The sequence below is a fragment of the Hypoxylon trugodes genome (assembly GCF_022578975.1).
Source record: "Hypoxylon trugodes strain CBS 135444 unplaced genomic scaffold F4822scaffold_12, whole genome shotgun sequence".
Classification (NCBI taxonomy): Eukaryota; Fungi; Ascomycota; class Sordariomycetes; order Xylariales; family Hypoxylaceae; genus Hypoxylon; species Hypoxylon trugodes.
Window position 1 is genome coordinate 488,247 of NW_026250027.1, and position 25,519 is coordinate 513,765.

The 25,519-nt window shown below is 24.3% G+C and overlaps 1 protein-coding gene across 1 annotated transcript; it reads left to right on the top strand.

Annotated features, from left to right (window-relative positions):
- Positions 1-20,917: 20,917 nt before the first annotated feature.
- On the top strand, positions 20,918-21,252 carry F4822DRAFT_435004 (uncharacterized protein; the record flags this gene model as incomplete). Its single annotated transcript, XM_051462109.1, has 2 exons — positions 20,918-20,993; positions 21,116-21,252. The coding sequence occupies 2 exons, from the start codon at positions 20,918-20,920 to the stop codon at positions 21,250-21,252; spliced, it is 213 nt and encodes a 70-aa protein (XP_051308854.1).
- Positions 21,253-25,519: the final 4,267 nt, after the last annotated feature.

The following is a 25,519-nucleotide window of genomic DNA, read 5'->3' on the forward strand; positions in this document are numbered from 1 at the left end:
AAATGAATTAATAAACCCTAATCTGGAAAGCAAAGAAGTGTTACAATCCAACAGGAGGAAGGCCAGGGAATAAGGACCTGGTAGGACCAGGGTAATCAATTAAAGAAGGTCTTTATAAAGGTAATAGAGACTAAATGTCAAGGTTTATATAATGACCTTTAAAGGTCTCTGGGAACATTACAGAGATAAATAGAAAGGAGATTTCTAGAGGTCTTTATTTAAAAGATAGAGATTATTTAAATGAAGGATATATAAAAAAGAAGTCTCTTATATATCTAATCATTTTTTTATAATTCTTTAATTATTAATTTAAAATTATTTATTTTAGGTATAATGAGAGAATTCCAAGCCTCTCTGACAAACAGAACCAATTTAACCATTTGACTTATTATTGATATTATTATTTTTAAATTAAGAAACCTTAAATTAATTAATCCAACAATGATTATACTTCTTTAAGATATAGGTTTATTATATTTTAATAACTTTTTAATTAATATTAATATTAGGTTAAAAAATGATATAAATTATTTATAAGATATTTCTTTATTATTATTAATTAAATCTTTTTTTATTTTATTAATTTTTAAAGATAAAATAGAAAACCTTTATATTTTTTAAAAGTTATTTTTTAAAGAATATTATGATTAGATATAGAATAAATTAATAAACCTTAATTTAAAAAGTAAAGAAGAATTAAATAAGGAAGAATTTTAAAATAAGGACCTAAATGATTTATAATAGTTTAGTTTATTATTTCTTAAAATACTTATACTTATTCATATTATTTAAGATTTATTACTAATAAAAAAAATATTCTAATTCATTAATAAGATAATATTTCCTAAAATACATTTATAAATCCCAAAATCAGAAATATAAAAAGAAATTAATATCAAAATAAGAAAAGATGATTAAGAAGAAAAAGAGATTCTTAATTAACAAGTTAGAATAATAATTATCTTTAAGGAAATTAAGAGATTTAAAAAAAAATTAATTTTAAAGGAGGCTAGATTAAAGAAGACCCTTAAAGGATCCTTATCAGGAATTTCTTAATAACTGGTCCCTTCCCAATCTTCAGTATCTCTTGGATTGTTAAACGATGACAATAATGAGGAAGGGGAAGATAAGAAGGAAAGGGGAGGTAGAAGACCCTAATTAAGGAGGGAAAGAATAATGATCCCTTTTCCATTTATTAAAGGATATAAATTAACAGATCTGTTAACTTATGATAGGATTTTAGATATTAAAGATTAGCTTATATATATAAAATTCTATTTATTTTTTTATAAAGAAAACCTATTATAAAAAGAATAATAAATGTTTATTATTATTTAATTTTTAAATAAAATAACCCTTATATAGTTTCAATCCATTTTAGAAAACCATTTTAATATTACCAAAAAAGAATCAAAAGAATTTTAATATATCTTTAAATTATATAAACATTTTAAAAACAAAATATAAATAATATTTAATAAATTATTTAAGAAAAAAAAATATAGAAGGCTATTTATTACTTTAAATAAAAGAAATAAATTATATTTTATATGGTAGAATTTAAATAATTTATAACTATAAAATAATTACTTAAAGATATATAATTTAATTACCTTTATAAGAGAATAATTACTTAGGTAAAAGATAAATTCTTTAAAAAAAAACAACTTACCATCATTAATGAATATATAATTAAAATAATTCTTTATAATAATAGATTATATAAAAGATATAATAAAAAGAAAAGAGGTTCTAAAATAATAAAGAATCAAAGAAAAAAAGAATTAATTAAGATTTAAAACCTTAATATAATTAATAATGATAAAAAATCTAAAAGGAATTTAAATAAGATTAAATATTATAATTACCAAAAAATGGGATATTATAAGAGTTAATATAAAAAACCTAAAAGATAATTATAAATCCTAAAAAGAAGATTAATTAATATAATAATAATGATATTGAGATCTTTAACCTTAAGAATATTTAACATTATCGAAAAAGAGGAAGAAGAAGAAAACCTATTATTAAATTATAACAAAGTTATTTAATAAATGAAAATGGAGAACTTTATAAATTAAATAAATTAATTATAGAATCTTAATGAAATAAGTATGAGAGATTCTGAGGAAAAAGAAATAAATATTTCTTCAGAGGAATCCAGTTCTTTTTTGGATGAATAAAAACCATTATGAAATATAGATTAAAATATGGAAAGAAAGATAAAAAAAGAAATAATGTTTTTAATATAAGTTAATAATTAAAACATCTTTACTATATTATTATTAAATAAGAATATTATTCTGATATACTTTAATGGAATATAATTATATTAGTAAATGGTATAAAATTAATAAGATTCTAATAATAAAGAAGGATAGAATTAAACCCCTGAACCAGAATTAGTATACCATATATAATTAATTAAATAAATAGATTATTATTATTATAATTTTGGTAACCTAATAAATCCAAAATATATATCTAAAAGTAATGAAATACAGACCCAAAAATACAAGAGATAAAATTACAGGAAAATCTATAGAATTATTACTAGAAGAATATTTAAAAGATAAGGAATACCAGAATTATTTACCTTAAATATATTTAAAAATCTAGATTATAAAGGGGTAATTAAAAATGGATAGGATTGGGAATTCATATAATGATATTATAAGAACATATATAAGGTCTTTTATATATTATTTTATAAGGAAAAATAAGGTATAATTATTTTAATTAAACCTATTTATAAATATCTGAAATAAATGGCTTAATATTTAAATGTTATCCTAGATAGATATTATAAATAGATATTATTATAATATAGGGAGATAATTAATTAATCTTAAAAGAAAATATAACATTTGGAAAATAAAATTATGGTTTTTTAAGAAAAAACTAAATAATTAATAGACCTGTTATAAGGAATGATTAATATAATTAATAAATAATAAAATATGATAGAAAAATTATTGGGAATCTTATAGATAATATTAAATAAAGTTAAATTAATATGTTTGATAGGAATAATTAAAAGACCTTATTTAATTATAAAGATAATATGGAAAGGATATGAATTTGATACCTTGATTAATTTAAGATATATAGTTAATCTAATCTATCTAAGATTAATTAATATATATAGAATATTATATTAAAAAAAAAGATATTTTACTAAATTAATAATATTAATGGAAATCTTATTGCCTATAATGGAAGAAAAATCAAAAATAAATTACAATTCTTTTTATTTTGATTTAAGAATATTAAGAATTAATATCCTTTGATCTTATTAATATAAATTATAAACTAATTTTAGGGAAGATATAGCTTAAAATTAGTAACCCAAGAATTAATTAGGTATATAATCAACTCTATTAGGATAAGCCAGAAAGGGATTTAGTCTTTAAACATCAGAAAAAGGCTAATTTAAATAAATTAAAATAAGTAACCTCATAAAGGGATATTCCATATCTTTATGTTTTATAATAAAATATATAAATATTAAAGAATTAAATGATTAAAAATAAATTAAAATTAAAGAAAAATATATAAAAATGTTTTTAAAATTATTTTAGGATAATCTAGATATAAATATAGATATATTAGAATATAATTAATATAATTATAAAATTATATTAAAGAAAAGAGAATATCCAAAATTATATTAGGTTTATAAATTAAGTTAAAATAAATTTAAAATCTTATATATTATATTCTAAAATAAAGAAATAAAAAGATTTATATAAAAATTAAAATTATTAATAAAATACCTAGTTTTTTTAATATTTAAAAAGAATAAGGATAGAATATCTAAATTAAATAAAAAAAGAAAAGTAATATAAAAGAATATTTATAATTATTAATAATTAAACAAGATTATGATTAAAAATAAATACCCTTTATTATATATTAAAAGCTTAAAAAAAGAGATAAATAATAATAAATGGTTTATATTATTGGATTTAAAATTTATTTTTAATCTTATATAAATTATTAATGGAAATAAATAGAAAATAATTATTAGAATATTATATAATTATTTTAAATATTTGGTAATATTATTTAAATTTATAAATATACTAATTATTTTTTAATAAATAATCTAGGATATTTTATGATAATTCTTTAGAAAAAATATTTTTATATATTTAGATAATATTTTAATTTATTTAAAAATTAGAAAATAATATAAAAAAGATATATATAAAATATTTAAGATCTTAAGAAAAGTTAAGTTTTTTATAGATTTAAATAAAAATAACTTCTTTATCCAAAGATTTGATTACCTTGGATATATAATCTTTTTAAAAAGAATTAAGATTTAGAAATCTAAGATATTTATAATTAAGAAATGGCCAATCTTAGAAACCATTACAGGAGTATAAGCCTTCCATGATTTCTATAATTATAATAAAACCCTAATTAAAAATTTTAAGAAAATTATAGAATTAATAATGATTATAATATATGTTAAAAATCTAAAAGATTTTAAATAAATATAAGAAATAAAAAAGGCATTCTAGGAAATAAAAAAGATTATAATAAGAGATCTAATAATAAAATTGTTTAATTTAAATAAAAGGAATTAATTATATATTAATATTTTAAATAAAGTAATAAGAATAATATTGGAATAATTAGAAGATAATAAAAAATGACATTTAATTACTTATTTTTCCAAAATTTTTAAAGGATTAAAAATAAGATATAAAATATATAACCAAGAATTTATAATTATTTATTAAACATTAAAAAAATAGAAACCATAGGTATCAAGAATTATTAAACTTTAGGAAATCTATTTAAATTATTATAATCTTAAATCTTTTATAATTATTAAAGTTTTTAACAATAAATAATTATAATAAATAGATAATTTTATATATTTTAACTTTAAAATCTACCATATTAAAGAAAAGGAAAATATTTAGATGGATATTCTTAATAGATTAAAGGATCTTAATATTAAAGAAGTCAAAGAAGAAAAGATAATATTCTAAGAAATATCTAATAATATCCTAATATTATTGATAATATATTTGATTAAATTATAATATGAATGGAAATAAAGGATTAAAAAAGAAATCTTATAAATTAAAGATATTTTATTAATATAAGATTTTATTATTAAAGATATGGTATTATATAATGGAAAAACCTATATATTATTAATATTATAAGAAAAATTTATATGAGAGATATATAAATATCTTTTATATGGATATTTGGGAATTTTTAAGATAGTTATATGATTATAGGAAATATATAACTATGACAAACCTATCCCTTAAAGAGGTATAATCATTACTGGATTGGCTAATCCAAGGTTTCTTAATTTAAAGATAACAATATTAATAATAGGTTAAATAATTAAGTTAATTCTGTTCATTAAAAAGGCTTAAAATCCTCTTATTATATCTAAAAGAATAATCTTAAATTAATAATTAAAAAATAATAAAAGAATAATTAAATATATAGGAGAATTATGATAATTATATAAATATTCCCTATTATTACCTTCTTTATAGATAAGATTAGATTTCCTTATTTATATTTATCCCTTATTATATTTGTTAGATAAGACTAGATATATTTATCCATATTTATCTATATTATATTCACTAGATGAGATTGGATATCTTTATCTATATTCATCCATATTATATGTTATATATTCTTACTATTATTACCTTATTTCAATAAGGAAAAAGGTTTCCTCCAAGATTTTATATTTTTGTAGGCCTATATGGTTTGTAACATTATTTTTTCCCTCTTTAGTTCTTTTATTTTTGAAGATTTTTTTTCCTGGTAGGTCCCTTCTAATTCAATTCTTATTATGTCTACCAATCTATCCATAAAATGTAAATATATTAATTAAGAATAGAAATATATAGAGTTTTTAATATAGATTAATAAGATTGATTTTAATATAGATATTATATTATATTTATATTATTTTAATCATAATTTTAAATATATAATGATAATTAGGATATTTAAAAAATATAATGAATATGTTTTATATTATTATTAATATGATAGGATAAGTATCTTTATTAATTCCTTTTCCTAATTTAAGAATAAGGAAAAACAATTATTTGCTTAAGAACATCAAGCTAAAAAGGCCTTTAAACATTTTTATACCAAAATGGTTAAGGCCTTAATTTATATTAAATAACTTAGATAATAAAAAGAATTGTTAAAAGAAAAAGGCCTAAAGATGTTTTAATGTGGTTTTTAAAGCTTAGAAAAGCTAAAAGAACAAGAATAATCAAAAAAGAAGCAATATTTAATAAAGGAATAATAATATAACATTAAGGTATAAACTAATATAATTTCTATAATTAATTCCTTCTCCAACTTTTCCTTTAAAGATGTAAACTTTGATTTGCCACCATTAGTTGATCTAGGTTTTAGTGATGGAAATTTTTGATTAATTTCTAAACCTTCTCATTTATAAAATATTCCTATAGTTCCCAGATATTATTTTCTTCTAAATAATTAAATTATTTAATAAAGTATTTGATCTGATTATTAATGATTCTAGAATCCTGAATAGCTTTGATATCATATTCTTCTAGGTCTTCTTCTAATTCAATATTTCCTTTAAATTTAACATTTTTGGATACTGGTTTAAACATAATAATATGGAATATATTAGTTTTTAATTTTATATTTATTAATAATTATAAATAATAATTTATATTTAAAAAGGCTTTTTTAATTAAAAAAGGTCTTAATTTCTTAAAATCCAATTTTTTGCTTGGTCTCTTAGTTCAAATCTATGGTATCTTCAATATCGAATATTATTTATTTTATAAAAGATAAACCTTATTTCTTTTGCATAAAATTGGTCCTTTAATTCTCTTTTTATTATAATATATTGTTATTTATTCTTATAAGAATTCAAAATGTTATTTAAGTTTAGTTTATAATATTAAAATTCTAATAATAAACATTTTTATTTAAGATGATATTATTTCTAATTTTAAGGTAACCTTATTTATTAATGGTTTATATTTTATATCTACTTATTATTCATATAATGTTTCCTATGATAACATTTTAGTAATATTATTTATTAAAATATTATATAAAGATATAATAAATAATAAAAATTTTATTTAATTATCTTATTTATAATTAATATAACTTTATAAATATTACTCCAATATCTGGTTTAATTATTCCATTTAGCCATTAATCTAAGGATAAATTATTATAAAAAATTTCTATTTAACCCCCAACCTTTTTATTAAATTAATCCAAAATTTCGAGGTAAAGAATTTATCCTTATTTGAAATAATCTTCCTTAATAATCTATGTTTGTTAAAGATTTTTTTTAATAAATTTAAAAGTTAAATCTTTGGTTATATAGGTTTTTTTAAATGATATAAAGTATCTATATTTTATAAATTTATTAGTAATAATCTATATATTATTATATTCTTTTTTGATTATTGGATATTATGATTTGGGTAATTTAATAATAAAATCTTATATAATAATATCTTATAATTTATCTGGAACTTTAATGGATTATAGAAACCTATATAGTTTATGTTTAATTCTTTTAACTTTATTATAGATATTATAGTTTAAGATAACCTTTTTGATTATTCTTTTTATTCTTGGAAAATCATATATTTCTTATAGTTATATAATTGTTTTAAAGATTCTTAAATATTTATATAAAAGATGTTTATATATTTTTTATATGAATTTTTCCTATAATGTTAATAATATATAAATTTTCTTATTATATAATATCATATCTTTAATAATGAAATCTTATATTAATAAAATATTTTTAATTTATAAGATTTCTTTTTTAATTCTTTGTTCTTATTTGTGTTATAATTTAATTAAATATATTATTAATAATATTAAAATATTATTAAACATTTCTTAAAATATTACCTTTTCTTCTCTAACCTTTTTGATATTAAGATTCTTTAATTTACACCATAAAATACGCTGTAAATATATAGCACAAGATGCTATGTGATATACTCCCCTACACTTAATATTAGTAGGAGTATACTCCCAATGACAGGGATCCAATTCCCAGGAATCCCCAAATATCAATCCTGGGTTTCAGGGGGGGAAAGGAAAAACCATTACCCTCCTAGGTAATGGTATATCTGGGGGTACCTCACCACTAGGAAATTCTATAGGGGGAGGCTTTTACCAAAAGTTATCGTCGTCTAAAATATCCCTCGGTTTTATTTCCACCAAAGGAATTAAGGGCATGTCACGCCGAACAATCTTGTATTTAATAGTGCTGGTAAAATGAACGCCGATAACCCGTGTATCGAACACTTCGGAAGGGTGCTCGCGGGCCGCGACAATAATGGTACCGATTGAACCTCCCATAGGATCGGTAACGTCCGTAATACATATATAATTAGGATATAAAAAAACAGCTTAACAAATAGGACACAACACACCATCTTTAAGAAAGTAAGGCTTAAAATATACCATACAGCACCAATAATAATCCTCAAAATTAAGACCACTATTCTCCTCGGCTTTTTTCACATCCTCCAAAGGATCATATTTAACAGGCAACTTAGGAGGGTTATTATAAATGCCTATATAGGTTAAAAATCTAAGGTTAATTTTAATAACAAAAACAGAAAGACTAGGAATATCCGAACAAGATGATTAATTAGACATGTTAATTACATATAAAAAAAATAAAGATAAAAATAATAATAACCTTAAAAATAAAGACCATAATCCATATAAATAAAATATAAAAATATATATGCAACTTCTCCTAACTTAGATTAAGGATTATAACTGTATTAGTGTCAGATATAAATTAATTAAGATCATTTATTAAATTATTTTAAAACCATATCATTATATAAGCTCTTTTAAAAATACCATATTAAATATAACCAAATAACCAAATTAAATATAATATATTATTTTTCCATTTCGTTAATTTATTTACTTAAAACCAATATTAACCTTAAAGGGGACCAAAAGGTGATATATTTTCAAAATAAATAAAGTACAATCACAATTACAAAAATTAATTAGGTAATAAAATGCCCACTTTATGTAAAGTATATTAACTGCATAACACAGTATGTAATAGGCTAATGTCTTGGCTTACTGGCTAAAGATCTCGGGCTAATGTTACATGCTAGGATGCCAGATATCAGGACACCAATACCAGGTCAGTAATATTATTTTAAAATTATTAACTATAAAACCCCTAAACCATTCTTAATAATCTTAGAAGATTTCTTTTATTATTTAAATATTAAATGAACTTATATCCATTATCTTGAATTTTATAAGTGTCATTAATATCCATATTATCTTTTTATAGATATTTGCCATATCTGGGTTAAATTATTACCATTTAATTACTATAAAATCAAATTAATTAACCAAAGAAAGGGATTATTTTATAATTATTCTTAATAAGTCAACCAATTCTTCTCTGGCGGTTATCAATTCAAGATTAAAGTTTTATAAGTCTATTAAAAATATAAATAATTGCTTTATAAATTATTAAATAGCATCTTATATTGAAATCTCTGGTTACTTTCTTTCCAACATGGTTGACGATAATAAATATATATGGAAGAAAGATATTTTTATCATTTATATTACTATAGGATATTCTTCCAATTAAAATGGTAATAATTCTTTTAACCTTATTAATTTATATTATTAATATTTAATAATATTGATCAATATTAGTAGGTATATATGTAAATGAAAAATAATATAATAAATAAAACAAAATAATGAAGGTAAAACAATGTATATTATGATGTCTAAGGAAGAAAAAGTCTTCCTTGAGGTTATGTATAAGAATCTACCTATTTATATATAAAGGTACTAAAGTATAATAGGCTATGTTGTCATATAACCATCATTTTAACTTAATTTATAAATTTAATATAATTTTAAATATTCTTTTTCTTTTAATATAATTTTATGGTTATATTAATTATATTCTAATATACCTGTATTTATATTTAAATTATCTTAAAATAATTTTAGGAATATTTTGATATATTTTTCTTTAATTTTGATTTATTTTTAATTATTTAATTCTTTATTATCTATATGTTATATTATAAGGTATAAAGGTATGGAATGTTCCTTCATGAGGTTGTTTATTTGTAATTTCTATAATTATTATTTCAATTTATTTGAATCAGTTTCTTTCTGATGTTTAGGGGCTGAATCTTTTTCTGGCTTATCTTAATAGAGTTGATTATGTATTTAATTAATTTTTAGGTTGTTAATTCTAAGCTATGTTTTCTTTAAAATTAGCTTATAATTTATATTAATAAAATTGAAGAATATTAATTCCTAGTGTCTTTAGATTAAGATAAAGAGAGTTATAATTTCTTTTTTGATTTTTCCTTTATCATAAATAATAAAACTTTTGTTAATATTATTAATTTAATAATGATGGTTATATAGATGAAAAACATGTGATCTACTTAATTATTATAATTCTCTTTAAATAAATTACCTTCTTATTTATTTAAATAAATAAATCTTTCTTCTTTAAATAATAATATAATACCAATCTTATCCTATACTTTCTTCATTTACTATTATTATTTCATTTCATTTACATATATACCTACCAACACTAATCAATATTACTAAACAGTTAATAACATAAATTAACAAAATTAAAAAAGTCATTATCACAATAACTAAAAAACCCCATTATAATAATACAAACAATACCAACTCCTTTCTTCCACCTACTTCACTTCATCAATTCTTAATATATCTAATAACCAAGTAGAAAGTTCTACACAGGCCATTATACGACAACCACATAACATATCATAACAAACAGCTACATAATAAAACACTAAAAAAGAAAATATAATTACCCTCATACAATTCCTTAACCATCTTTAAAAATAAAAAACTATTCTCATTCAATCATTTAACCATATAATCATAAACTAAACAAAAATTATCCCATCAATAACCACAAATATCCAAAAAATAATTTAAATATTTCTCACCCTTAAAAACTTTAACAAAACAAATAACAAATCAAAAACATACCAAATAACAAAAGAAATATTTAAACAATACCAAAAATACTTCCAAAGATTCATGAAAATAAATTTCAAAACCATACCCAAAATACTTTATACAACCCTTAAGATTACATTAATACAAAAAGATATTTATATTAAAAAACATAACATCAACTTTGTAGCAGCCTTAGCCAATCTCATTACACAATCCCAACTACCAACATAGGATTTAACCAAATTAAAAATAACCAAAACCAAATGGCCTAATACATTAATATAAAAAACATTGATCCATAATATGGAATAAAAACCGGTTTATCTTCAAAAAATATTAATCCATTTAATTCAATTTAAATCAATAAAATTACCAACATTTTCACCAAATATTAACCAACCTACAATATTAATAAGGTAAATCATTAAAAATATAACTTTAATTAATCTATTATTTAATCTTTTATATCAATTCTTTAATTATGGTACTAACCAACCCCCTCCTCCCTACCTCATACCTTAATAATTAATTCTAATTAATTATAGCCAAACCCTTAGGCCTTAATTAATATATAATATATTAATAATATCTAATAACCTTTCATCCTTTAAAAAGATCTTATCCCCCTTTAATATCCAATTTTATCCTTTTTTTTATAATATTTAACATTCCTTTAATACCTAGCCTTCACCCCCCTTTAACACCTAACTCCCTCCTTATCCAAGATAGCCTATATCTCTTATATAAATTATATCAAATCTTCTAAATAATATTAATATAAAATATTTATATTAATATCCTTATTTTCCAGGTTATCCACCTTATATTAATTATTTTAATTATCTTCTTTCTTTTAATCTCTATCTTTATTATTTAAGATATAACTAATAATAACCTATATTACCATATTTAATAATTAGAAAGAATATATAATTTATATCTTTTTTAGATATCTAAATTAATATTCCTTTAGGATCTAAATAATTTTCTAGATAATAATCCTTTTTAATAATATTTTCAACTAAGGAACCAAAGTTTATAGATGTCTTAGGAGGCTATATTTCCTCTTTTCAAATGGTTCTAGGATTTATTTTAGGATTTGATTTATTATTTGATTAAATTATTATACCTGTTAGTAATTAATAAGGATTTATATTTTATGTTATTTTATTAGTTAAGATATCTAATAAAATATGCTTATTAATTATTATAAGGTAATTTAAAAAGATTTAGAATAAGGAAAATAATTTTATAGATAAGGTATATGATATTCTGGAAGATAAATTTAGGTTTTTTCTAGATATTTATTATATTAGTAGGATTAGATAATTATAATTCTATATAATATTCTTAATAATTTTATTAGAATAGGTAATTATTTATTTTTTATATAGTATTCTTTGACATTGGATATTTGTTAATATGTATTTTACTATGTAATAATATTTTGATATAGAATAAAATAAGATTTAATACCATTATGATTAGATAGCCACCACATTCTTCAGTGTCAAGGCAGAAAAGCAGAATGAAGGAAAGAGTGATTTAGAAATGTTTTAAATTATGTTAGATAAGTTTTCCTTATGTTAGAAGACATTAAGACCAGACTTTAAAAAGGAATAGTAGTTAATTATAATAGTATACCATATTTGTTATTTCATTTTTCAATTATAACATATTTTTTTTAAATTTGTTATCTATTTTAAAGATCTGGTAAGCAAGTTTTGAACATCCATTGACACTTACAAGATTATGAAGGAAACATAATAATATTTATTTACTGATAATAACAATAATGATAACATTAATATTTATTATATTAATTATAAATATTATTATAGTAATAAAAGTGGTAAATTCTTTCCTAAATAATAATTGCTAAGGGTATGGAAGTGTTAATATTGGGTTTATAAGAAAAAAAGATATTGGTTTATTAAACATTTGGAATGGGAATATAAAAAAGCTTATATCTAATGAAAAATAAAAAGATGCCCCCTTAAGGATAATTATGTTGCATTCCTGGTAGATTATGAGGGATTTGAAAGCTTGGATGTAAAGCCTGAACAAGAGGAAATAAACAGCTTAATCTTAGATAATGAGGAATTTATAGATTAATAGTATATGATTGTTATATATTTGTTTAATTAAATTTTTTAATATTATATTATTACTTTATTTTCTAAAATTAATTTTTAACCTAATATTATTTTCTTTTTAAATTAATATAATAAAGATATTTTTTAAGGAGTTATATTAGATATTAAAGCTGCTTATATATTAATAATTAAAAAAGGCTAATATTAAGCCTTTATTAAGGAACATCCAAACCATTAACTGGAATTAGATGGTAATTATACCAGAGAAGTCAACATTAGGTTTGGAAATGGATTACTTATTGGATCTCTGGGAACTGCTGTGGTAAATATCTTTTTCGGTTATATGAATTTCTACATCATAGATACGGATATCCCATTTCTATTTTCAATTAAGGATATGGATTGATTTGGGGTATATCTTAATAATGTTACTAATTAATTAATTTGTAAAAACGGTGTAATCATCAACATTATTTAAAAATAGGGACATTTATAATTCTAACTTAAGGATATAACATTTTTTATTAAAATTAAATTATAATGTATTTATATTTGATTTGGTTATCTATTAGTTAGTAAATTATATAATTTATTAGATAAGATTGGTTATAATATCAATATTAATAATATTAAAAAGATTAATAAATTCTGTCACTATTATTAAATTAAAAAAAAAGTTTTATAAAGATTTAAGTTTATAATGAAGAATCTAGATATAAACTTTAATTATAAAGTAATTATTAATATTATATACTTAAATAAATGGTTTATCTTTTATATTATTAATATAACCATTAATTTCCAGGTAGTATAATTTTTAAGGAATATGTTTGTCAAAGAAACCTAAAAAGTATTAAAGTAATGTTAGATTAATACCTACCTAAAACCCCTGGATATTATTATTCATGATGCTGACATTAACTTTAACAATGTCGAATTCTAAAATGAAGCATGTCTTGCTGGAGTCACCTGTCACCAGGTATTAGTAAAAGTGTATTGGTCTATTAATAAGATTGAGGAATACCATGGCCTCATCTACAGGGCTTATAAAATCATTATAGAAGAAATATAGAACATTAATTCCAAGGTAGCTAAATTTTAAATGGCTATTAAAGTAGTTAATAACATAATCAATCTTAATAGACTTATCCCAATTTTATTAGTTTTTAATATTGTTATAAACCACCCATGAGGGACCCTTGTCGGATCACAAGGGATGGAGCATAGGCAACCTATCATGGTTAAACTCCAGATTGATATGCTAAGATGTAACACATCGCAACACATCGCAGCACATCGCAACACATCGCAACACATTGCAACACATCGCAACATATTGTAACATATTGTAGCATATTGTAACAAACCTTAGGGTGGGAGGGAAGGAAGGAGTAATTATATAACTATGGATATTTCCTATGTATCTAATTATTTTTTTTATAGTTCTTTAGTTATTAATCTAAGATTATTCTTTTGAGTATAGTGAGAGGATTTTAAGCTTCTTTGACGAATAGAACATATTTAACTATTTAATTTATTATTAATATTGTTATCTTTAAATCAAGAAAACCCTGGATTAGCCAATCTAGTAATGATTATACCTCTCTGAGGCATAGGTTTGTCATATTTTGATAACTCTTTGATCAGTATCAGTACTAGGTTAAGAAATGGTATGAGCCATCTACAGGACATCCCTTTACCACCATTAGTTGAACCTTTTCTTGTTTTATTAATCTTTAAAGATAGAATAGAAAACCTCCATATCTTCCAAGAATTATCTTTTAAGGGATACTATGATTAGATGTGGAATGAACTGGTAGACCCTGACCTGGAAAGTGAAGAAGAGTCAGATGAAGAGGAACTCCAGAGTGAGGACTTAGGTAATTTATAACAGCCCAGTCCATCACTGCCTAGAACACCTACACCTATTCATATCACTCAGGACCTGCCACCAATAAAGGAGGTACTCCAACTCATTGACAGAATGGTGCCTCTTAAGACACGCTCGTAAGTCCCGGAGTCGGAAACACAGGAGGAAATCAATGTCAGAACAGGAGGAGATAACCAGGAGGAAGAAGAGGCCCCTGACTGGCAAGCCAGAGTAGTGGCTGCCCTTAGGGAGATTAAAAGGCTTGAAAAGGAGTTGATCTTGAAGGAGGCTAGATTAGGAAAGGCCCCTGAAGGATCCCTATTGGGAATCTCTTAGTAACCGGCACCCCCTGGACCTCCAGATGATGATAATGATAATAATGGAAAGGATAAGAAGAAAGAGGGAGGCAGAGATCCCCAATCAAGAAGGGAAAGAATAGTAACCCCTTTCCTGCTTGTTAAGGGATATAAACCAGCGGACCTGCCAACCTACAATGGAACTTTAGATATTGAGGACTGGCTCATACATGTAAAACTCTATCTATCTTTTTATAAGGAAAACCTACCACAAGAGGAATAATAGATGTTTGTTGTTACTCAGTTCTTGAGTGGAACTGCCCTTACATAGTTTCAACCCATTCTGGAAAATCATTTCAACATCACCAAGGAAGAATCAGAGGAGTCTTAATATGTCTTTAAGCTATATGAACATTTTGAAAGTAAAATGTGGATGATGTTTGGCAAACCACTCAAAAAAGAAGAAACACGGAAGGCCATCTGTCACCTCAGACAGAAGGGGTAAGTTGCATTCTACGTGGCAGAATTCAAACAACTTGCAGCTATAGGGTAATTACCTGAAGATGCATAATTCAATTATCTTTATAAGGGAGTGGCTACCTGGGTAAAAGATGAATTTTTTAAAGAAGAACAACCTGTCATTATCGATGAATATATGACCAGGGTAATTCTTCACAATAATAGGTTATATAAAAGATATAATAAGAAAAAGAGAGGTTCTAAAGTAATGAAAAATCAGGGAAAAAGGGAACCTGTCAAGATTTAGAGCCTAAACATAATTAGTAATGATAAGAAACCTAAGAAGGATTTGAGTAAGGTCAAGTACTATAATTACCAAGAAATGGGATATTATAAAAGCTAATGTAAGAAACCCAAGAAATAGCCACAAGTCCCAAAAAGAAGATCAGCTAATGCAATAACGACAATATTAGGATCCTTAACCTTAGGAATATTCGACATTCTCAAAGAAGAAGAAGAATAGGAAAACCCATCATTGGACTATAACAAAGCCACCTAATAAATAGAAATGGAGAGTTTCATGGACCAAATAAATCAGTTATGGAATCTTAGTACAATAAGCATAAGGGATTCCAAAGAAGAAGAAATGAATATCTCTTCAGAGGAATCCAGCTCTTCTTCGAATGAACAAAGGCCATTATGGGACGTGGACTGGAACATGGAAAGAAAAATAAAAAGAAAAATGATGTTTTCAATATAGATTAACAACCAAAACATCTCTGCTATATTACTACTAGATAAAAATGTTGTTCTAACACACTTCGATAGAACACAACTACACCAGCAGGTGATATGGGACTGATAAGATTCTAATGATGAGGAAGGATAGAATCGAATCCCCGAACCGGAATTAATATACCACATATGGCTAATTAAGCAAATGGACTATTATTATTACAATCTTGGTAACCCAATGGACCCAAGATATACATCTAAAAGCAACAAAGTACGGACCCGAAAATGCAGGAGATGGAATTACGGGAGAACCCACAAAAACATTGCTAGAAGAATATTTAAAGGACAAGGAATACCGGAACTATTTACCCTGAAAACATTTGAAGATTTGGATTATAAGGGGGTAATTAGAAATGGATGGGATTGGGAATTTGTGCGATGATGTTATAGGAATATGCATAGGATCTCCCACGCAATACTTTACAAAGAAAAACAAGGCAAAATCACCCTAACTAAACCTGTTCGCGGATATCTGAAGCAAATGGCCCAGTATCTAAATGCTATCCTGGGTGGACATTACGAACAGATATTACTACGATACAGGGAGATGATTGACCAGTCTTAAAGGGAAATATAACATTTAGAAAGTAAGACTACAGCTTTCCAAAAAAAAACTGAATAACTAGTAAACCTGTCACAAAGAATGATTGATATAATTAATAAATAGTAGGATATGGTGGAAAAACTGTTGAAAATCCTATAGACAATATTAAACAAGGTTAAGCCAGTATGTTCAGTAGGAACAACCAAAGGACCCCACTTAATCATAAAGATAATATGGAAAGAATATAAATTTAATGCCCTGATTGACTCAGGATATACAGTTAATTTGATCCATCTAAGATTGGTCAATATATATGGAATACTGTATCAAAAAAAGAAAATGCCTTACCAAGTCAGCAACATCGACAAAAGCTTCATTACCTACGATGGAGGAAAAATCAAGAGAGAAACTACAGCTCTCTCTATCTTAATCCAAGGATACCAGGAGTTAGTATCTTTTGATCTTATTGACACAAACTATAAATTAATTTTAGGAAAGACGTAGCTCAGAACTAGCAATCCAAGAATTGATTGAATGCAAGATCAATTTTATTAGGATAAACCAGAAAAAGATTCAACCCCTGAGTATTGGAAAAAGGCCAACTCAAACAAATCGAAATAGTAATTATAGCAAGTGCAAATAGGCAATCTTACAAAGGAACATTCTGTACCTCTATGCCTTATGATATGACATATGGATATCAAAGAATCAAATGATCAAAAACAAATTAAAATCAAAGAAAAATATATAAAAATGTTTCCAAAATTATTCCAGGATAATCCAGATATGGATATAGGCGTACCGGAATATAATCAATATAACCATAAAATAATATTAAAGGAAGGGAAACATCCAAAACTACACCAAATTTATAGATTAAGTCAGAATAAATCCAAAGCCCTACGTGTTATACTCCAAGATAAGGAGGCAAGAGGGTTTATACAAAAATCAAAATCATCAGCAGGATACCCAATTTTCTTAGTATCTAAAAAGAACAAGGATGGGATACCTAAGCTAAACAAGGAAGGAAAAGTAGTATAGAGGGATATCTATGATTACCAACAACTAAATGAGATTATGGTTAAAGATGGGCATCCTCTACCATACATTAAGAGCCTAAAAGAAGAAATAGGTAATGACAAATGATTCACATCATTAGATCTGAAGTTTGCTTTCAACCTTATACAAATTACTGAAAGAGACAAATGGAAGATAGCTATTAGAACATTGCACGGTCATTTTGAATGTCTGGTAATGCTATTTGGATTTACAAATACATCAGCCACCTTTCAACAAATGATCCAGGATGTTCTACAATAATTCCTCAGAAAGAACACTTTTGTATACTTAGACGACATTCTAATCCATTCAAGAACCAAAAAACAACATGAGAAAGATGTACACGAAGTACTTAAAGCCCTAAGAAAAGCTAAACTTTTCATAGACCTAGATAAGAATGATTTTTTCATTTAAAAACTTAACTATCTTGGATATACAATTTCTCCAAGAAAAATCAAAATCCAGAAATCCAAAATATCCATAATAAGGGAATGGCTAACCCCAAAAATCATCACGGGAATACAAACCTTCCACAGTTTCTACAACTACAACAAAGCCTTAATTAAGGATTTCAGGAAAATCATGGAATCAATAATGGCTATAATACATGTCAAAAATCCAAAGGATTTTAAATGGATATAAGAAACAGAAAAAGCATTCCAAGAAATGAAGAAGATTGTAACAAAAGATCCAGTAATAAAGCTACCCAGCCCAAACAAAAGGAAATAACTACATACCAATGCCTCAAATAGAACAATAGGAACAACATTGGAGCAATTGGAAGATGATGGAAAATGGCATCCAATCGCCTATTTTTCCAAAATTTTTAAGGGATCAAAAATGAAATATAAAACATATGACCAAGAATTAATGGTTATTTATTAAGCATTGAAGGAGTGGAGACCATGGGTATCAGGAATTGCTAAACCTTTGGAGATCTATTTGGATTATTGTAATCTTAAGTTTCTCATGATTACTAAGGTTCTTAGTAGTAGATAATCATGGTGGGTAGATGATCTTACACATTTTAACTTTAAGATTCACCATATTAAGGGAAAAGAGAATATTCAGGTGGACACTCTCAGTAGACCAGAGGGTTTCAGTATTAAAGAGGTTAGAGAAGAAAGGGTAATATTCCAGGAAACATCCAACGGCACTTTAGTATTGTCGGCGGTATATCTGATCAAACCATAATATGAATGGGAACAAAGGATTAAGAAAGAAACCTTACAAATTAAGGATACTCTATTAATATAGGATTTCATCATTAAGGATATGATATCATATAATGGGAAAACCTACATACCACCAACACTACAGGAAGAATTTGTATGAGAGATACACAAACACCTTCTACATGGACACTTGGGAATCTTTAAGACAGTTGTACGATTACAGGAAGTATATAACTTCCTGGGAATTAGGGGAATAATCAAAAAGGTTATCTTGAATTATAACATTTACAACAGGATTAAGGAAGCCAGACATAAACCATATAGGCTTTTACAACCCATTAACATTCCAGATAGACCATAGGATACTATTACATGGGATTTTATCACCAAACTATCCAAATCATAACATCCGGTAACCAAGAAGGAATATAATGGCATATGGGTTATCATTGATAAATTTACAAAATACAGATATTTTATGCCATTTAAAGAAACCTATACAACTAAAGATTTGGCTTTCAAATTTATTAAAAAGGTCTTTAACAGACACGGGCTACCAAAGAGGATTATTTCAGATAGAGACAAACTTTTTACCTTAAAATTTTGGGTTGGCCTAATAAAAAAACTGGGGGTTAAACAGAAGTTTTCTACAATGACTTATCTTTAGACTAATGGCCAAACAGAGCAACTAAATCAAACATTGGAACAATACCTACAGAGTTACGTTGACTATAAACAAGATAACTAGGTGGAACTTTTACCACTCGCTATATCCTCATACAATACTTTGGTCAGCGATACCACCAGGATGTCACCACAGGAAACACTATATAGACAATAAACAAATATAGAACAAGAACCATTAACAAACAAGGCTACCCCAAAATTGAAAACAGTACCATCTAGAATAGAAATGTTTGCTGTCAGAATCCTGACACTGCAAACTAAACTCAAATAATGTCTTAAATTTCTACAACACAAAATAATAACATACTATAACAAAAAGAGAATTAAAGGACCAATTCTACATAAGGGAAATAAGGTTTATTTCTTACAAGACAAGCAACACTCTACATTAAAAATATCTTAAATTTAAACTAAGAGACCAAACAAAAAATTAGATTTTAAGAAACTGGGACCCTTCTTAATTAAAAAAGTCCTTTCAAGAACAAATTATCGACTACAATTACCAACAAATATGAAATTAAGAACCAATATGTTTCATATTGTTATGCTTGAACCAGCACCTGGAGACGTTGAACTTAAAAGAAATGTCGAACTGGAGGAGGATCCAAAAGAATATAATGTTGAAACCATTTATGATTCTAGGATTACTAATGATTAGATTGAGTACTTTATCAAATGGCTTGATTATTTGGAGGAGAATAATACCTGGGAACCACGGAAATATCTTATAAGTAATAGGGTCCAGAGGTTAATTAAGGGTTTTCACTGTTAGAACCTTGACCGACCAAGGTCCATGCGGCTGTAGTTGACAGTGACATCGGGCCAAGATCAAAATTTACCCCAGACAAGGAGGAGGGGAAGGCCAAGGAAGAAGCCTTAGAGGTAGGAACACCATGTCCCTGTTTAACTTGGACCTGTTCCTTGATAATGCAAGCCCGTTCTTCTGCCAGGCGGGCCTGTTCTTCCTCGGTATCCTGCTCCTTACCAAGTTTTAACAACTCTAGACTACACCTTTTTAATAAGTCCTCCTAGTAATAAAGTTACTGCAACTTACTAATCTTCTCTGTTATCTTTTCTTATAGATAAACTAGTTCATCTTCTGCATCTTTACGTTCTTGCTCTAGATGAGTACGGGCCTGGGAAACACGGTCAAAAGCATTTATCTCCAGGATATTGCAATGTTTTCGATTCTAATGAGTACAATGGTTATAGACTTCAAAACCAATGAATAAAAAGTAATTTTCTTTGAAAACGTCACAGTTAGAACAAAGAAGGATGGGTTAATCATGAGTTTCAATATAGTTGACACGAGTATGGCATTCCTGCCGTTAATTAAAATAAACATTTGACTTTTATACCTTCCCAGATATGGTTTCTGTGCAATAAGCATAGAAATAAAGGAAGAAAAAGATATATACCTTTTTTTTATCTTTAAGGGTAAAAATTCAGAAGGAAGGGATATAATGTTACAAATCATCCATGAGGGACCCTTGTCAGATTATAAGGGATAGAGCATAAGCAATCTATCACGGTTAAACTCCAGATTGATATGCTAAGATATAATATATTGCAACATATCGCAGCACATCGCAACACATCGCAACACATCGCAACACATCGCAACACATCGCAATACATTGCAGCACATTGCAACAAATTTCAAGATAGGAAGGAAGGAAGGAGTAATTATATAACCACGGATATTTCCTATATATCTAATCACTCTTTCTATAGTTCTTTAATTATTAATTTAAGATTATTCTTTTGAGTATAATGAAAGGATTCTAAGCCTCTCTGATAAACAGAATATATTTAACCATTTAATCTATTATTGATACTATTATCTTCAAATCAAGAAAACCCTGGATTAGCCAATCCAACAACAACTATACCTTTCTGAGGCATAGGTTCGTCACAAATATCTACCCTAAAATTAATATAAATTCCCTACCTACTCCATTATAAACCTAAAAGGCTTAAGTAATTTAAAAAGCTATAATGAAAATTAAAAGAATTAAAATTTAATATTTCATTAAAGACTTTCTGAATATATAGAATAACCTTAATATATAGAAAATATTATCTATATTATTATTTATTAATAATAAAATCTTAATATATTAAAAAAAAAATAAATAGAAAAGCCTATATAAGATTATTATAATTATTAATAAGAATATGATTATAATCTTTAATATTTTGGATAATATATTAATATTTAAGAATTTCTATATTAAATTATATATTTAATTTAAGGAAATTCTAGAATTAATAAAGAAATTAAAAGTTTAATTATTTTTATCCTTATTTAACCTTAATGATTTTAAAGTTATCCTTAAAGAAGATCTTATATATATTAATGACCTCTTTTATGTTATTATTCTATATCTCATTATTAAAGAATAAGATAATTTCATTTTCACATTTAGGCTACAAACAAACAGAAAGATAGTTATCTTAAATAAATTATATAAGGTATCAGATATGAAAAAAATGAATATATTATTTAAAAAAGGTATTTTACAATCTGAAATATATGATAAGGCAGTTTATTAAAGCGTGATAATCTTTAAATCAAGAATAATTTATAAAATCAAGGCCAGGAACATCTTCTTTTTCTATAAAAAATCATAACTTATAATCTAAGGATATAACAATCCTAATAAGGAATTTATCATAATATATGCATCTATTATCTAAAGGATAAATTAACAATTAATATTAATTCTTATCCCTATATTATACTATCAAGAAATAAAAATCATAATACAGAATATAACCATAACATATATTTAATTTAAAACATTAATATAAAAAATAATCTTTATACAATTACCAACTAAATTAAAAAATAAATACCTTAAAAAAACATTATTATAAGTTATCAAACCATTATATAACCTCATAAAATTAAATACTTATTAATTTAAAACTTATTCACATCATCACCAACAAGAATTACATATAAAACCATCAATTATCAACCCCTATTTACTAATAATAGACTTAGGTCCCTTTAAAATCACAAAACTTTAAACAGATGACACTCTTAACATAAACACTACAGATTTTCTCACTATTAAAGACATAACACTTGTTAAGATAGGAATCAAAGCATGCCTTCAAAAAATAATGGACTTAAGATCCAAAGATTTCAATAATTTATATATCACTGTCTACAATGGGGATTTTGGGATTTCCACCACTCAAAAAAGCCAAGCTAAAAGACTTGAATTCTTAAATATGAAAAGTCCCAATATAATTAAAAGATTCATAGAACAAAGGATAAGAGGTGTATACATTACCTTTATTTGTTAACCCAAAGTTGTTTTTAATTATTTTACAGCAGCCTAATATTTCAAACCAGATCCTAAAAAAATGAAAGTCCTCAATTCTAAGATATAATAATAAATAAATAATCAGATGCAAGGATTCAACTATGTCAAATTAGACCTATAAAACCTACACCTATACACCTTTATTAATAGATTATTTATAAATAATAAGAACCTAAATTCACAAATTAATTACATCATTGTCTTAAGTAATAAAAGGCTTACCGGCTAAGATAATAAAATCTGGATTATTAGAAATATTATCCATTGGTTATCTACCAAATATAAATATATTATTTATAATATCCTTACTAATGAAATATATGAAATAATCCAAAGTTTTAACATTAACTACGTCATCTATCATATCATTAACATAATTCTAAAGTGCTTATCACTTATCAAAATTTCCTTTATTCTATATACCAATTTTTTTTCCCTATACCAATGTTTGATATAAATGGATAATATTAATGAAAAGAAATTAATAATTGATTTAATAACTTTGAGACAGTTATATAAGAATTGAAAGATAAATGATATCCATTAGATTCATGATAATTGTAACCCTGTAGATGTCATAATAAAAGTATCCCCAAATAAAACTATAAAAAAATTAATAAAAGATAACCAAATTAATTTATAATTAAAAAGATAGATAAAATATATGGCTAGTAATAAATTTGTAATTAATTAATTACAAAAAGAAAATAGAGTGAGTGATGGTTGTATAGGTGAAAGATATGTGATCTATTTAGTTATCATAATTCTCTTTAAATAGGTTACCTTCTTATCTACTTAGGTAAATAAATCTTTCTTCCTTAGACAATAATATAATACCAGTCTTACCCCATATTTTCTTCATTTATTATTATTATTTCATTTCATTTACGTACGTACCTACCAACAAATAAGGCATCTTTTTTTTAATATAATATTTTATATATATTAATTAATTTTAAGTGGATTAAATTAATTATATATCTTAAATTAATCAAAATATTAAATTTATATTTTTTCTATATTATCTTTATAATTAAGTAAGATCTTTTAGCTATTCCTATTAAATATGTTAATTTAATTTCATTTAATATTATTTATAAGATTCCTAATAGTTTTTTTATTAGATTTTATTATTTATTAATTATATTTAGCATTTCTTATAATAGGTTTACCAATTGTTTAGTTCTTTTTTAAAAAGTTATAATTTTATTTTCCAAATATAATATATTTTTTTAAGATTGGTTAATTATTTCTTTATATTATAATAATATTTATTTATAATGTCTATCTAGGATAATATTTAAATATTGAATAACTTATCTTAGATATCCCTGGATATATTTAATTAAAATGATTATATTTTATTTTTTTATAAAATAATATATAAATAACTTTATATATATTTTTATAATATTATTATATAAATTCCTAATCCTATCCTTTTTTAATTACCTTTTTATAATCTAGATCCTTAAATATCTTTATAATAAATAATATTAATATTCTTTATATGATAAACCTATGCCTTAAAGAGGTATAATCATTGCTGGATTGGCTAATCCAAGATGTTTTAATTTAAAGGTAACAATATTAATAATAGGTTAAATAATTAAGTATATTCTGTTTATTAAAAAGGCTTAGAATCCTTTTATTATATTTAAAAGAATAGTCTTAGATTAATAATTAAAGAATTATAAAAGAATGATTAAATATATAAAAAACTTTTTTCTTATATATCCTTCATTTAAGTAGTCTTTATTCCCTAGATAGAGACCTCCAAAAACCTCCTTTTTATTTGTCTTTGTGATATTCCCAGAAACCTCTTCTTTATTTATCTCTATGATATTCCCAGAGACCTCCAGAGGTCATTATATAAGCCTTAACATATAGTCTCTGTTGCCCTTATAAAGACCTCCTCTGATTGGTCACCCTGGCCCCACCAGGTCCTTATTCCCTGGCCTTCCTCTTGTTAGGTTGTAACAGTATTATCCTATTAATAAATTAAAATATTTTCTTTATTAATAATAGGTCCTAAATGATATGAATAGGTATAGATATTTTAAATAGTAATAAATTAGGCTATTATAAATTACCTAGGTTTTTATTTTAAAATTCTTCCTTATTTAATTCTTTTTCATTTTTCAGGTCAGGGTCTAT